Raw genomic sequence first — 16,739 nt, forward strand, 5'->3', positions numbered from 1 at the left:
CAAATTTTTAATGTAACTATCATACAGCTCAGTCTGCTCTTGGACTCATACTTTTATTACAGACCCTTTTCAGCTTTGAACTAATGCTTTTAACTTGGATCATTTCCCCAGGCTGATCCCTGCAGTTTTCATCATTTCTATATTATCCCATTTTTTCTTCCTTTAAATAAATTATGTAGTCACTTTTTTCCATTTAGTATTAGTGTGGTAGCATTTTTCACTCATGAGCACTTTGGAATTTGTTGGAAAGCATCAAGGATCACTGAAAAAATTTCACTTTGTCATAAGCTCATCTGAGTGATTTGATGCTAAAAATTCTCAGAGAGGTTTCAAGGTTGAAATTCTTTCAGGAGATTCTCCATAAAGTTAATTCTTTCATAAAACAGAAAAGCAGAACCCTCTCCATGAGCCCAAACACAGATTCAGTGCCTAACTTTAAGGCTAGGTGCAGACATTTAAAAAGCCAGAGGTGAAATCAATCTAAGTTATGCGGTTTTCTGTAAGTGAGGTAGTTTAGACTGATAGTGAACAGAACACACATTTGCCCTTTGGTGGGGGGGAGAGGAGGAGCAAACCTTAGACCATATTCCACCATTTTTAAAACAATCTGCGTGTGCTGAACTTCTGGCCTGTTACAGTCATAGACTGATTTCCAATTACTTACGCTGATAAAAGTGTAATGTCTGTTTACACTGTAGCATTGCAATGACTGTAAGGAGTCATAAGAAACTTTGACCAAATGTGGGGATTGCTATGCTCCTAGCATCCCCAAAAGGCAGTGGCATGGTAATAATGTTGATAGAGAATAGGCATTAGGAAGTTATGTTTTGGGGGTTCATGGCATGTCATGAATGTTTTCATGTGTTTTACTGTACTTGTGTGGCATGTGTGGCCTTGTTGGAAGCCTCCAAGCTTTTTTCAGAATGAGAAGGGGGAAAGGGAGAGGAGGGAGTTCAGTCTTGGGGTTTTTCAGTCCCCCCCCAGAGGGTGGGACAGGTGTATTGGGGTGGGGGAGCTCCAATTCACCCACCCCACCCTTCAGCACTAGCTGGGAAGCCGGAAGAACAAGCTCCCTTCACTGCCTTTCCCCCTCCCATTCTGAAAACAGCGAGCGCTGGTAGAGACTCTGGCTGTTGCTGTGGGAACCTGGCTGCAGGCCGGCAGCCAGATTCCTCTCCCGTGGAACCAACAGTGAACTTCTGTTTGGTCTGGGGTAACATTGCAACTCAGAATGGTTTGCAGAAATCACTCTGAGTTACAGCTGGGAGCTGCACTTCTGTCTGCATCCCTAGTGTCATCCTGTATCCACTTATATTACTGTTATCACCCTACAGATTGTGTTGTTTTGCCTGTATAAATCTTTATGGTTTGGGATACAGTTTAGTCAAGGAAAGGGAGTGGAACAGTTAAATCTCTCTTCCTGGCAAGAAGAATTGCTATGCCCATAAGCAGGCAGAAAGGGTTGGGCCTCGAGCCATTGTCTTCCTGTAGTGGGGCAATCAACTCCTGTGTAGCAGAGGCATCTGAGAGGAATGGCCCATCCACCCAAAGGTGTGTCAGGTACCTCAAGCACACCACAGCTTTCTAGAGAGTTGAGGTGACTGTTGAGAGTGCTGGTAGGAGGTGGTGCTGGTTGGAAGGAGTTTGGCAGTGGGCTCAGAAGTGTCAGAGACCCCAGCAGTCAGGGCTTGTGGAAATCAGCAGGAAGGCTGATGTCTGGTGATGTTGGCAAGACTGTTAGGAAAGATTAAGTATACCTAGATAAGAAGGTAAGGATATGATCTTGTTTATTTTTTCTGTCTCCAAATCTATAGTCAGTTTTGTTTGTGTTATTCTTTTATCATATGTAATAAACCTTTTGTTGATTGCCTTCAGAAAGAGTGATTTTGAGCCTAGTGATATTCCAGGCTGGAGAAAGGGACATAACAAATTTGCCCATAGTTCAATGGGATGGCCATCTGGGGCTGGCAGAAATTCCTTCTCAGCAGCTGCGGAGTCTGATATAAGAGAGTGGAGCTGAGGCTTGCTGGTGTATGGCACAATCCCAATGTGATCTTAGTCTGTTCCTTGGGGCAAGTAGCAGCACAGTGGGAAGAAACCTGGGGCTCTAGGGGCCCCTGTGGTTGGGTTTGTGACAGAGGTTTTCCTTTATTTGGTGGCTATGTACAATAGCAATAATTTACTTTGTTGTTTTCCTTCCCTTGCTCCCCCTTCTTCTTCTCCTAATTGTCTTCTGTGCATTTCTTTTCTATAATCAACTGTCCATTTCCTTCTGTTTCACTTTCTGATCTCTTCCTCTGAATTTTTACTTCTCTCCTTTTTCACTTGACGTCTGTCTCTTTCTGAGATTCCTTCCGCTATTGTGGCTTCCTTCCTTTATTTTCCTTTTTTCCATTCCTCTCCTTTTTATTATTGCTATTCCTTTCTCTTGCCTGTTTTGTTCCAGTCTCCGCTTCTTCTCTTTCTGTTACTACTCTCAGCTGCTTACTGTCATGTGGTATGAGAGCATGACTCTCTAAGGCCCTGCAGTTTCTCAGTAACCATCCCCATTGTATTTGTAGGACATGTACAAAGTAGGAAATGGAAGCCTGTCAATGATGGGTTGTCCACTATCAAAATGATCAGGAGCAGTACTCTCTAGCACACACAAAGCTGCCTTGTTGAGAGGTTGTTCTTCATAATAAATATTGCATTTGGTGTACCTGTTTAGTGGTTTCTCCCATCTGATAGGATGCAGAGCATTAAGAGGACACTGTCAGGGGTGGATCCAGAGAGAGTGCAGTGGCACAGACTCAGCCCTGCCTTTGCTGAAAGCTGCTGCAGGAGCAGCAGCCTGGCACTTCCTTTAAATCCCCAAACTGGGTAAAAATTTCCCCTTGGCTTTCCCCCTTCTTGCTCAGCAGAACCTCCCCTACCTCTCCTGCCCAATGCTGATGTTGTCCAGAGCCGCTTCTACTCCTCCAGTCAGGCTCCATGGGGAGCCAGGCTCAGCTAGGGACAGCAACACTGCAGACAGTTTCTTCCTCCCTGCCAGGTCCCCACCCCTCCACCCCCCACTATGCTACTTGGGAACATGCCTGCTGCTGTCTCTGGCTAAGCCTACCTTCATGTGCAGCCCATCTGGAGTGGGGCAGAAGCATCTCTGGAACCTCCTCCCCACTATCATCTAGGGATAGTAAAGGCAACAACAGTGCCAGGTGGGGACGATGAGTAATTGGGATGTAGGCAAAGGACATACCGCTGAGCATGGAGGGGAATGGAGTGGGAAAGAAAAATTCTTAACTGATTTGAAGGACTTAAAAAAGACCCCAGCAGCTGCTACCATGGTATGGTCTGCCCATTTCAGTGGGAGTGGATGGGGGTGCACTCACCCCTGTAGAACTAGCTGCTGCCCATGGGCACTGTCAACACCCCGGGGCATATGAAGCCTATGATTCTATAGGCCAGTAGATTGTGGTTCTGAAGAAGTGGTGAGGGAGGCAAAAGAATAACAAAGCATGGCCATTAGAAGTACTAATTTATTTTTTATTCCCATATATTTTGGTTGATCATCAATAAGGAAAGATCAGTAAGGAAAGGCTAAGGTTTTACATGTTCAAAAGAAAGGCAAATAATTTGTTCTGATACTGTACCTAGTTCAAGGATTCTTATAAATATTTATCAGCTAAAGGGCTATTCATCAAAATGATATGAATAAGTATCTGTGGGTTTTGCAGAGCAGTTTCAGAATGTAATGGAAGGCAGATGCAGGCTAGGAACGAAACCTAGTCTTTTTTTTTTTCTTTTGAAATTAACTCTGACCAGCCTCATGCATACTTGTTGCTACACTTCTTTCTCTCTCTCAGTGCTGTAAAGAGGTTAAGATTGTGTATTGGTTAAGTATACTAGCCTAGGATCAGATACTGGTTGATCACTGAAGTGTAAGCGGAAGGAAGATCAAGAAACCTTCCTTGCCCATTCATCCACCCACCCACCCATCCATGTGTCTTATTTAAAACTATAAATAAGTCTTTCTTCTTTCCCAGCTTTCCCTTAGCCAGGTTTTACTTTGCATTAGTATATCTGCATGTAGTAGCCCTCTCCCCCCTCCAAGATTGGAGAGGGGAAGACGCAGATCAGCTAGCCAGAGGGCAGCATGTGCAGTAGCTGAACTGCTCAAGTTCATCAATAGCTTAGAAAAATATGGTGCATCACTCAAGATTCTTGACTGAAACAAGGCAGCTCTGCACTAACCCCATCTGGACCAGAGCCTAACTTGCATGAATGAATCTTTCATTAGTGTTCCTGTGAAATGGTGAAAACCCTACACTTTTCTTGACCCAGATAGAAATTGAAGTCTCACAGCTCTCTTAGGCTAAGTACAGACATTTGGGAAGGTTAAATCAGGTTCAGAATTGCTGCCTGATTTAAACTTAGCTCGTCCTGGTGCCAACCTTACACTTACAGACCCAGTCTCAGTGGCCAGCATTCAGTCTAAACTTGTAACTGTACTGAAGTTCCATGCACATGAACTGATCTAAAAATTGCAGAACCCAGTTTAAGATAAACCTGGATCAAACTTACTTGATCATAAAGCTGATGCATGGAACTTCTGTATGCTTTCCCTGCAGAGTCCTGAGACTGGAAAAACCCAGCCACTGTCCCTGCCCTGGAGCTGGTCTTTTCACTCTTCCCCCACACTGGGCTATTTTTACACACGCCCCCCACCCCAGCCACTTTCGCCCCCCTCCCAACTAGCTAGCCCTCTCAACCTCCATTCCACAAGCCATTCAGTGTGCAACTGCTTTTATCAGTGTTCGCTGCTGTTGGAGCTGAGCAAGTATATCCTGGGGCGGGGAGGGGCAGGAGGGAAAGAGGTGTAGGTTCACTGGGGGGAACCCCACCCTACCCATGGGTCACGCCAGCCCCATGCATCCCACCCACAGGTCACACTTGCCCCCACACCTCATTGGTCACACCTCCCCCCATTTCCCAGCAGACACCCAGCCCCTCTGCTAGCCCCTGCCATCCTGACTTACCTGATATCAGGCAGCCATTTTAAATCAATTTAACATCCCCCAATGCACCCGAATGTCTATACTTAGCCTTAAGGATCAGGTCCATAGCTAGCAAAATTGGAGAATAGACCACTTCATTCTGTTGTGTTTCTGCTTTTATCTTTGTAACAGGGATTTTTCTCAGGGCTGGTCTATCAGTTTCCTGCCCACCTGTTTCTGGGCCAGCTGCCCACCTCCTCGTCTGCCATGCCTTGATATATAACCTGATCGGATGGATAGTACTCCAGTAGTTTTAAATGCTGCAAGCCTTTCTGAGGCTCATGCTTGTGATTAATGCAGTATGTTTATACAGAAAAAAGTAGAAATAATATTCATTTGCATTTGGAAAATATGTTTCAGCACAGTAGGATCCATATGTAGTCGTATGCTATATTCAGCACATGCATAAACTCATTGACATTGGTGAAATTGCACCAGAGATGTATTGGATTCATAACATGGAATTCTATTTTCACTTATACTAGTAAAAAACCTTTGCCATTAAAGTTATTTTGCACTCAGACTAGTAGAACCAAAAGTGAAATTTGGCCCATTAAAATCTCTCTCTAATTGCATAACTTGAAAATAGATATTTGCTGAGGGCACACATGACATCATAGAAAAGGTAGGATGACTATGATAAATTGCAAAAAGCTGAAGCTAAAAATGTGTTTGCTATTTATTTAATTTCTGGCACTAGCTACGCTTCTATTTTATTGTGGAAATATCCTCTTTAAAGTAGATACAGAGTGCTATGGTGTGATTTTATGTATTCATTCACTCAGCCAAAATCTGGCAACTGTGTATGTGCTATGCAGGCTATTGGAACTTTAATTATTTTATGTAAAAACCAAATTGTGTGTCCTTCAGTGTGATGACTCAGGATTTCTTGATGATTTCTTCCTAGAGTCAGTCTTACTTGGTGTTCTGTCAGCTCTCACAGATATAATTACAGTTGCACTAGAATTACAATGTGCCAAATCAATCTTCCATTCTCATTTTCCTACAAGAGCTACCCAGATTTATAAATATATGTCTAGTCTTCAGGTAGAATATGGGGAAACTTTACTCAGATTAATTTTTACACATTTCTTGTCCTTGTAACCATCTCTACCCACACAGATTACTTATTAGAGAGCCTAATATTTTAATCTTTCAGGAGTTTACAAGGTTCTGGGCCAGATTCTCAGCTTGTGTAAATTAGCTGTACTGAAATTAGTGAAGCTTTACTGATTTATGTTGGCTGTGGTTCTGGCCCTGCTTCTCTAACCAGTTGCTTATTTTGCTCTTTTGATGGGCCTTAATAAATCTGTGACGTGAGAAGATCATTAGGTGGCTTTTTTGCTTGCCAGATCCTATTAGTATCTCTTTCAGTAGGGCTTAAATGAAAGCTGAAGAATTGCTTGTGGAGTAGTTAATTTACAGAATTCTAATGCTCTGGTGATAAAAACATTTCACAAAGCAGATTTAGGTTACGTCTCTATGAGTTTTATGAAAGTTAACCTTATAAAAAGTTATGGAAAATGTAATATTGTCCCCTCCATTTCATTTAGCTAAAATTAGACACTGTACATTCATTTTTATCAGATACTTCTTCCAGTTTACTTCACTATTTGGGTTCTGGCAAGATTTCCTGTTGGCACCTATTCTTTTTCACTGGCAGTAGAATAGGGAAGTAAATTGAGAAGAACAATTGGCCAAACGATTCATAGAGCAGCACTTTGTTTCAAAACATTTTACTTTCATTAAGCCATCTTTCCTCATATTCCAGTTGAATCCAGGTTTCTTTAATTTGGATGACTGTTGTAAATCCCATAAAACTAATGTGCCTAATTCCAGGGGAAATTCAAAGGACACAAGAATGTCTTAATTAAACTCGGCAAGTGGCAGCAAACACAAGTGAAAACAGCCAACACTGATTTCCTGTGCATGCAATAGCTGATATTTGTTACTCTTAAAAAAAAAAAAATACCACTTCATGTCCTCTCTTTTGGGTTTTTATTTTATTGATATAATCAAAAGTTTATTAATGATCTAGAAACATGCAGAAAAACAAGTCAATTCTGGGTAAGTCTCCCTTATTCTTTTAGAAGGATGCAAAGAACACATCATATGTTGGAAATTCTAGCCCAAGACCCTTCCCATAAGCAATTTTCATTTTAACAGCCCAGTCCTGCAAAAGTTTTATCCACCTTAATGAGTGAAAGCTGGACCTAGATAAATTCAGAGTAGAACTCAGGTACATTTTGTATATTTGTATAGTGTAATTACTTATTGAAACAATTTTCCTAGGGGTTTGGTGAATTCTCCGTTGCATCCTTTAAATCAAGGTTGGGCAGCTTTGTAAAAGAAGGAAGTTACAGTCTTGATCTATCAGTGACACAGGAAAATTCTTACAGTGATGGTCAAACTAAGTCATCTTAAGCATGCATTTGGGCATTAATAGCTATGAAGTCTAATCGTTGCATAGTGAGCAATCCTATTGAAATCAGTAGAGCAACTCAAATTAAACAGAATTAAATGTATGTATAAGTCTTTGCAGGACTAAATGTATAAATAAATTATAGCCATCTCTCCAACTCTGATCACTTACAATCAAAAGTACCATGTTTGTTTCAAAGGGATTTGAACTACATTATCCGAAGTAAATGATTATCTATGTGATCTTAAAATATTCAAAATACTTGGATGTCATCAAATATTATTATTTTTCTTTGCAGACCTGTATTTAAGGATAATCAGGGAAATGTTGACAGAGACTCCCGATTCTCACCTTTGTTCAGGCAGGAAAGTAGTAAGATTTCAACTGAAGACTTGATTAAACTAATAGCAGAATATAGAAGGTAAGGAAAAATGGCTTTGGTTATGGATTGATAGAGACATAAAATAGTATGTGATACCGTGTAAAATATTTTGTCATAATTTCACTCTTCACTTTGTGCAGCATGGCTAGCCATGTAAAACGAGTGTTTTTCACATTAACCTATTATCGAGTGCTGTTGGCTGATTGTAACAGGGGGCCTGCTCAGGGCCCATCTACCAATGGCCATGCCCACCTGTTCTGGGCCAACCGCCTGCCTTCCCACCTGCCATGCCTTGTTGTAAATTAATTAATGATCTTAATTAGGCAGGAGGCTGCCCATTACTTGCCCCGATGCCAGGGGGTGCTATCTGCGGCTCCACACCTCCCCTACACCGTAGCCCATGCCTCACAGATGGCATCCACAGAAGTTAGTCTCACTGGCCCCACACTGGACCCCAGAATCCTCCAATCAGGACCGCTCTAAGATCCCTCCATTCAGGCCGCTTAACTCCCTGAACCATTTCCCCTCTCGAGCATGGTCCCCCCCAGGACCTTTGGCCACACAGGCCCTGGCCTCGCCTCCAAGGCCAGTTGGGACCCCAGACCCTCAGCTCTAGGCGTCCCTCATGGTGGGCCCCTGGCCCTTTTGACTGGTCTGGTCTTGGCCCCAGCATTGACCAGTCGAGGGTACTCTATGTCAGGCCTCTGAGCCTCTTACTCCACTCTCTCTCTCTGGGGTCTGCCCTCTGGACCCTACTAGCAGGTGACCCACCTGGTTGTGGGAGCTGGGGTTAAGGCACCCCAACCCGCCTTTCACCAGGGTGGTAACTGGCTTGGCATTTCCTGGAGGCTCCCACACCACTGAGAGCTTCACCAGGCCACCCACTCCTGGCAGGATGCAGTTTTAGGTCATGCCCAGAACCAGGAGCCTCCTAGCCATCCCCTACAGCTCCTCTTCCCTTACCTCCAGGTGATGCATGAAGCCTCACAGCTAGGCAATGTTACTGCCTGGCCTGACAGCAGGGAACTGATCTATTTATATAGGCAGCCAGGGATCTAAAATGGCTGCTGCAATCAAGCACCTGCTGGCTGCTTGGCTCAGATCTTAAAGTGGCAGGAACCAACAGTGCCCTGTCACACTGATCTTGCCAGGGAAATGGGGAAGGCCTTTTACGTAATAAACATTATTCCAACTTTAAGATAGTTAGAATCTATTAACAGAGATAGAAATGAAGAAGCAAAAGAGAAAACCTTGTGAGAAAAGGGGAAATATATATAAAAATGGTCCTTTAATGGTGCTCCCTCTCCACTTATTGTTTCTAATATGAATCTCTATAGAAAACCATGTAGTGTATACTGGCAGCCTCCACTTCTGTCTAGTATTTGCCAATATGTGGATTTTTAGTCATTTGTCAAGTGTAAATACATAGTCAAGTGTAAATAAGCATTAATTGCACTGAAGTTAATGTTTACACCAGTGTAAGTGATGGGCAAATCAGGACCAGAAGCTCTTCCTAATCCTCCCACTCTAAAAATAGTCTATAACTAATCATTTGATGAAGCATTTATATTCTACTTATATGCAATCATTTTAGGAACTGATCCAGTGCCCAGTGAAGTCATTGCCACATCTCCTATGGGCAGTGGGTCAGGGTCTTAATTTATTGCCCTCATGTCACAAGTGGAGGGCTATGAACTGCGCCAACGTTCCCAGTGTGCTCTGTATAAGGTTAGTCTTTGATAAGTCATCTTATCTGAAGCATCTCCATTTCCTAGAAAAGAACAAATCAGCTTTAGGTTTCTCACAGTTTTCAGGGCATCATTCAGACTATCTCAGTTGCTCCTCCACTGGCTCCCGGTGGATGTTTTTCCTGAATGATCTCCCCAGAAGTCCATGCTCCCAAAATTCCCTTTAAAGGACCATTTGTTTTAAAAAGCAGGTAATAGTTTTAGATCCATAACTTTTGGCCATGGGGATGACAAAGAGAATCTGGCCTGAAGGAGGAATGTTAAACTATTTAAAGTATTTCTCAAGGTGTTACTGATTTCATATCAATTACCCCATTGTAATCTGATCAGGAGAAAAATGGCATTGTGTTTCTTATACAATTGAGTAGCTCTATTTAATATAATGTTTTACTGCATGATATATTTCATTATATAAACTTTTGGCCACATTTCATTTTATCTTGATCTCACAAGTTACATGCAATGACCCCATGTGCTAACTTCCTCAAAATGTTTCATTTCTGTTGCAGAGCAGAGAAGATCAGCAAAATACAGACGATACCTGGCAGTCTAGACATTGCAGTAGATTGTGTCCCTTTGGAACACCCAAGTATGATTACATTTTATAATTATTCAGAGTTTGTAAAATTTAATTTAAGCCTAAGTTACTGCTGCCACCCTCCCCGATACCTGTGGGAGCTGAGGATGCTTAGTTGCTTGCAGGGTAGAATCATAAAAAAATGGTGCTGGAAGGGACTGCAGAAGGTCATTTAATCCACCCTCCTGCTCAAAGCAGAACTATCCCCAACTAGATCATTCTAGCCAGGGCTTTGTAGAATCGGGCCTTAAAAACCTCCAAGGATGTAGATTCTACCACCTCTCTAGGTAACTGGTTCCAATGCTTCAGTGCCCTCCTAGTGAGAAAGTTTTCCCTAATATTCAACCTAAACCTCCCTTGCTACAATTTGAGGCCATTGCTCCTTGTTCTGCCATCTGTCACCACTAACAACACTCTAGCTCCATCCTCTTTGGAACCACCCTTCATGTAGTTAAACCTACCCCTCATGTTATCAAATGCCCCCTCAGTCTTCTCTTCTGCAGGATAAATAAGCCCAGTTCCCTCAGCCTCTCCTCAAAAGTTATGTGCCCCAGACCCCTAACCATTATCATTGCCCTCCGCTGGACTCTCTCCAATTTGTCAACATCCTTTCTATAGTGGTGGGCCCAAAACTGGACACAGTACTACAGATGTGGCCTCACCACTGCAGAATAGAATGGAATAATCACTTCCCTTGATCTGCTGGCAGTGCTTCTGTTAATGCAGCCCAGTATGCTGTTAGCCTTCTTGGCAACAAGGGCACACTGCTGACTTATATCCAAATTATTGTGAGTGCTGCGATGCTAGGGTGCTTGGAGTGTCCCACAGAAGCATGGGGGGCTCCCCAGCGCGCTCGGCAGCAGAGCCAGAAGTGGACCAGAAGCATTTCTGGTCCATTTCCAGGTCTGCCAGGGAGTGCATGGGGGGGGCCCCTGCACCCACCCGGCTCAGTGATGGGTGCCTTCTGGGTCTGGGGGGAGGCATCTGGGGTCTCCCTGCAGTCAATCGCTGAGTCGGGGGGTTGCAGGCCCCACCCCCCCTTGCGCACTCCCCAGGAGACCTGGAAGCGAACCAGAAGTACTTCTGGGTTTGCTGCCAAGCATATGGAGGCCCCCCCACACACACTCATGTGGGATGCTCCATGTGCCCCAACATCGCAGTGATCATGAACTGTACCTGCTACCTCAAGGTATGAGGAAAAACTTTTAAACCTGTGTCTGTGTCCAAATTGCTGATTCTCCAAATCAGCATTGAATCTTCAGATTTGGATTCAGCCAAATCAAATTGGGGACAGTGATTCAAATCAACAAATTAAATCATTGTCCCTGATTTGGGCCAAATCCAAATTGAATAGGGCCCACTTCGCACACTCCTAATCAATACTTCTAGAATCAGTGTCCTTGACTGCCTGCAGTTAGTGTACTTCAGCTATGCATTTCCTCTGCTTTTTGTTGACAGGATACCTTTATTCATTAACTATCTGTTGAACTGAATTCAGATGCCCTGATTCTGTCACACATTAAATCTAGTTCAAATACCTATTGCTTCATCTCATTTGTCGCCTTTTAGATAGCAGCTCAATGTAAAAATGCATGAAAAATTGGAATACAAAGAGTAGTTAGTTCCTCTAGAAACAATATCTTGTCATCTGTTAACAACACTTTCGTTGTGTTTGGAATGATAATTTTGTTGAAATTATACGTTGATAACGTTACTATGTTTTGTCTTGGATAATGTAAATTTAAAATCTATTCAGTGTTATGTTATTAAACTTAGGTAGAGGAATTTACTTAAATATAAATCACGGGGATTACTGTGGATCTACATAGATGAGAAGGGGGTTGAAACAAATGTGGTCCTTCGCATCTAGACATTTCATATTAAATGCTTATTTTTAGTGTTTTAAAAGAACATAAAATGTGATTTAACTTTATTTTCTGTTCTTTTCAAGATTGTGTAACATCATCTTTTATTCCAATCAAGCCATTTAATGATATAAAGGAGCATCAACCTACAGTGGAAGTGGAGGAATTTGTACAAGAATCAACAAAATATTCTAAGCCTTATAGGGTGTATAAGAACCAAATATACATCTATCCAAAACATCTCAAGTATGATAGCCAAAAATGCTTCAGTAAGGTACAGTAAGCAATATTTTAAGGACTTGATTCAATATGATTAATAGTGTTGAATATTTGCTTACTCCATGAACAGTCTCACCAAAATCAATAAGACCATTCAAGGTAGCTGAGAATGCTGAACTAACTTCTCTTTTTTGGCTCTTTATATGGAATCTTGAAACACAGAAAGAATTTCCTGGAAGTTATTTAGAGATTAAAAAAACTTTTAGGCCCAGGGTCAGCAACCTAATGGGCCAGTTCTGGCCTGCAGAACCACTGGATCCAGCCCCAGAGCTGGGGTTGCATTAGCAGGGGGTTTATCTATTCCATGGCGCACAGCAGCTGGACAGCAGGGAGCTTTTCTGGGCCACATTGCAGCTGGGCAACGGAGAGAAGTGGAAACGGAGAAGCAACAGCAGTGCTTCCTAGCACTGGTTCACCTGTGACCCAAACTGATCCATTCCAATCTGCTGCTGAAAAATGTTGCTAACCGCTGTTTTAGGCTACAAAGAGAGTTCAGAGACTAGGTATTATCGTAATAGCTATGTTGTCCTTTAAGGACATACATTTTAATTACATACATAAATTAGATGAAACTGGAGAAGTATTTTGCATATTAATTTTGACTGAATATGAATTAAAGACCAGATGGGGCTATACAGTGGCCGTTTTACACTCTGCTTCTGTCCAGTGCAGTTAATGCCCAATTTGAAACCTGCAAGGTCTTCTTTTCACACTTTTTTATTTTCTATGGTTTCTCTGGGAGGTAAAGATTCTTAGAAGTTGGCTTGCTGTCCACACAATGTTCTCCAGATTTTGAACACAGTTTATTATATTTAAACTATTTTTGATTATCTTTAAACTTATGAGCTGAAGATTTCTGTTTGAATGTCTAATTCATTACTGTTGCAGGCAAGGAATATAACAGTGTGTATTGAGTTTAAGCGTTCAGATGAAGAAGGAGCCAAGCCACTGAAGGTAAGCAAAGACAAAGCTCATCCAAGAACAATGTATTGAAAGAGAGTGTGTGTGTGTGTGTGTGTGTGTGTGTGTGTGTGTGTGTGTGTGTGTGTGTGTGTGTGTGTGTGTGTGTGTGTGTGTGTGTGTGTGTGTGTGTGTGTGTGTATATATATACTGGCTGGCCCCATACCACTCATTAGCATGACTTTGGTAGTTTAATAAGAACATCGGCATTAGGTTTCCAAAGTCAGCCTGTAGTAGACAGAGTTGTGTAGCTCAGCAGGGCAAAAGACTTAAAAGAACCTCAGGTGCAACTATCCTCAGGTTCAACTTTCAACTATGCAGTTTACCATAGATAAACTATCTACTTGTTACCTTTGCACATCATTTTCTGCATCAGTAAAATAGAATTGTTGACAATCAGTAATCAAGAATCTTTGACCTATCTCCTGCCAATTCTGGCAGTTGGTTGTTACCGTTTTCGCCATGCCTAGAAATCTCTTCAAAGTACTGGGGCTGCACTGTGCATCTAAGGAAAAAACATTTTTAGAGAATTTTTTTCTTTCAAGCTATAGCTAAAAATTAGTTATTAGTATTATCAGCAAACCTCAACAATTGAATAGAAGTCTGATTTTATTAACAGTGTATTTATGGGAAACCTGGAGGACCATTATTTACAAGAGCAGCCTATACCGCCGTGCTGCATCATTCACAGAATCCTGATTTCTATGATGAGGTCAGTATACTCTTTCACTGATTAGAAGATGTTTCTCTGGCAGCACATATTTACTTGAGACATAAAACAAAAATTGCTAGGGCTCTAAATGTTCATATATCCAAGTGAGTGCACATTGCATTAGCTAGAGAGATTTTGCATGCAGGATTATAGAAAATGTCACTATTTCTTTCAGCACATTTTAGAGGATGGTCCTTCTAAATTATTTTGTAGTACTTGATTATTATTAATAAAACAATCCTGTCCTCTAACATGTATGCATGCACTGATGGCTAGGATCTTTTGCTCTAGACCATGTTTTCAGTATATTATTCTTTATATGATGCAGAGCATAAAGTGGAAAAGGCCCTCCATATCACGTAAGTCCCAAAATGGGATGCCTTTATGTATCTAGGGGCCTGAATGCAGCACACAAGCAGTGTGCAGTGGCTGTAGCTAGTACTTCAGCTTCTAAGGGGATGTGGGTTTAGAGTGGATCTCTCATTCTGCCCCCAGATTGATGAGGGCACTAGTAGTTGCCTCAGTTACCCACCTGATATATGTTTGCTTGATGAACATAGAGCCTACCTTCATAGACTTTATACTGGTGATTGGAAGTTCACTTGGCTCAATCTATGTTGTTCCATAACTATGAAGGGAGAAATTCCCTCACATGCACAGTATCCATTTAAACACCATTTACATACCTTAAGTGGAACTGAAAGGCTCAATTTCAGAGGTTTTGATCACCCAGGGACTTCAAACTGAGTTTTGGATGTTTAGCACTTCTGAAAATGTGCTCAGTTGGTGCATAAGGCTTTGTATGTACACTCTGCCTTTGGCTGAGTTTCTTCTGACTTGAATTAAGTATTGAGTTAAGACCTCATGTGGCAGAGCACAATTGGGGTGGTAGGCACTTAGTATGGGCTACAGCAGGCTGGAGAAGAGCCTGCATGGAGGGCAGCTGGGAGACACCCCTGAGAAGTCATTTTAAGGGGGAAGGTGTGTGGCGGAGCACCAGCAGGGTGCTCACCACGTATGGGCTGTAGCAAGCTCTGAGTGAGCCTACTATGTGAGCATCAGGAAAAGCCTCCCCCAGGAACTATTTTAAGAGGGCAGATGGATAGCAGAGCACCTTTGGTGTGTGCCACTCCCAGGAGGAGAGCAGTCAGCAGACAGGTGTAGGCCAGCCCTGATGAGGGGGACATTTTAAGATCCTGACTCTCAGGGCTGGAGCACCAGTTTGCTGCCAGCAGCCAAGGGAACAACAACACCCAGTTGCACTGTTGCTCAAGCAACGTCTTGGAGGTAAGGGCAGGAGCTATGGGGATGGTAGGAAGCTCCTAGTCTTGGGTATGACTGGAAACTGCACCCTGCCAGGGAAAAGTGGCCTGGTAGGACTAGCCATGGCAAGACAGTCTTCCAGAACTGCCAGACCAATATCCCAATGAAAGGCGAGAAGGGGTGCCTTAAAACCCCAGCCCCCACCAGTCTGGTGGGTTATAACACCAGAGGGGAATAGGGCCAAGCACGCCCATGAGAGGGGCACCTGAGCCCAGAGTGGGTAGTGTGGCCAGGCATGCCTATGAGAGTGGCACCTGAGCCTGTAGAGGTTTAAGACCCCAGAGAGTAGTGGGGCCAAGCATGCCCATGGAAGGCACCTGATCCCATGTGGGTGTAAGACCCTGGATCCCCAGTAGAGGGGGCAAGTGTGTTGAGCCCCAGAGAGGGGGGCATGAGTGTGCTGAGGTCCCGGGGGGGGGTGAGTGCATGGAGCCCCAGAGAGAGGCAGGTATGTTAATGCCCCTTGAGTAGGGGGCAGAGAGGTCCAGGTAAACCTTCAGGCACCTGAGGCTGCATGTGGCCTGAGGCCAAGTGAAGCAGCATAGAGAGGACCATGAGTGAAAGGGGTGAGTCACTGGCCTCAATTAGGAGACCAGTGGGCTGGGTTACCCAGTGAGGGGCCAGAGTCAGGGTTAACCCAGTGTTTGGCTAATTGCCTGGCCACCATGCAGATGAGGGTCACAGGAGAGGCCCAAAAGTCTGCGCCAGGGCCAGCCAAGGAGTAAAGGGACAAGTTTGCTGGCCCATGTGGCTGCTCGAGGGAGCAGGCTGGGGTGATTGAGGCCCAGTAAAGGACAAGAGTGTGAGAGGCCTGGTGAGAGTTGGCAGGTGATAGAGGCCCCAGTGAGAGCAGGGCTGTATGTGTGAGGCCCAGAACAGGGCAGTATGACAGAGGCTCAACAATGTGCTGAGTTGGGCCCAGCCTCAAGCTGGAATATAGCACAATTCATGGGAGTCATCTGCGAGGTATGAGACATGATAAGGGAAGGTTGGAGTCATGTGTTTACTGCCTGTGAACAGCAGGATGCTCAAAGGGCAACCTCCCACCTAATTAACATACTAACTAATTTACAACGAGGTGTGGCAGGTGAGTAAGGCAGGTGGCTTGCCCAAAGGGAAACAAGCAGGAGGAACTCACTCTCCTGCTGGCTGACACCAGCCCGGACATAGTGGGGATCACTGAAACGTGGTGGGACTCAACGCATGATTGGGCAATGAATGTCAAGGGCTATAGGCTGTACAGGAGGGGGCGTGGCACTCTCTGTTAAGGAGGAATACACATCCTCATCAATTAGCAAAGAGTCAGAGGAAGGGCAGTCTGAAGTACTTTGGGTTAGAGTACAAGGCAGTCGAGGGGACAGAGACTTAACGGTGGGCATCTACTACAGACCTCCCAACCAGGGGGAAGAGCTTGACCAGGAATTCTTCGGTCAGC

The 16,739-nt window shown here is 43.6% G+C and overlaps 1 protein-coding gene across 5 annotated transcripts in view; it reads left to right on the forward strand.

The window, feature by feature from the left end:
• DOCK10 (dedicator of cytokinesis 10) overlaps window positions 1-16,739 on the forward strand; it is a 236,148-nt gene that overhangs the window by 142,872 nt on the left and 76,537 nt on the right. For all 5 annotated transcript variants that reach the window (XM_019503641.1, XM_019503638.1, XM_019503642.1 and 2 more), the window contains exons 15-19: window positions 7,757-7,879; window positions 10,098-10,177; window positions 12,117-12,304; window positions 13,198-13,263; window positions 13,889-13,981. In XM_019503641.1, the coding sequence (XP_019359186.1) occupies window positions 7,757-7,879; window positions 10,098-10,177; window positions 12,117-12,304; window positions 13,198-13,263; window positions 13,889-13,981 (550 nt within the window). The remainder of the gene's footprint in view (window positions 1-7,756; window positions 7,880-10,097; window positions 10,178-12,116; window positions 12,305-13,197; window positions 13,264-13,888; window positions 13,982-16,739) is intronic.

The sequence above is a fragment of the Gavialis gangeticus genome, unplaced genomic scaffold (assembly GCF_001723915.1).
Source record: "Gavialis gangeticus isolate Ggan-Ray unplaced genomic scaffold, GavGan_comp1, whole genome shotgun sequence".
Lineage (NCBI taxonomy): Eukaryota > Metazoa > Chordata > Crocodylia > Gavialidae > Gavialis > Gavialis gangeticus.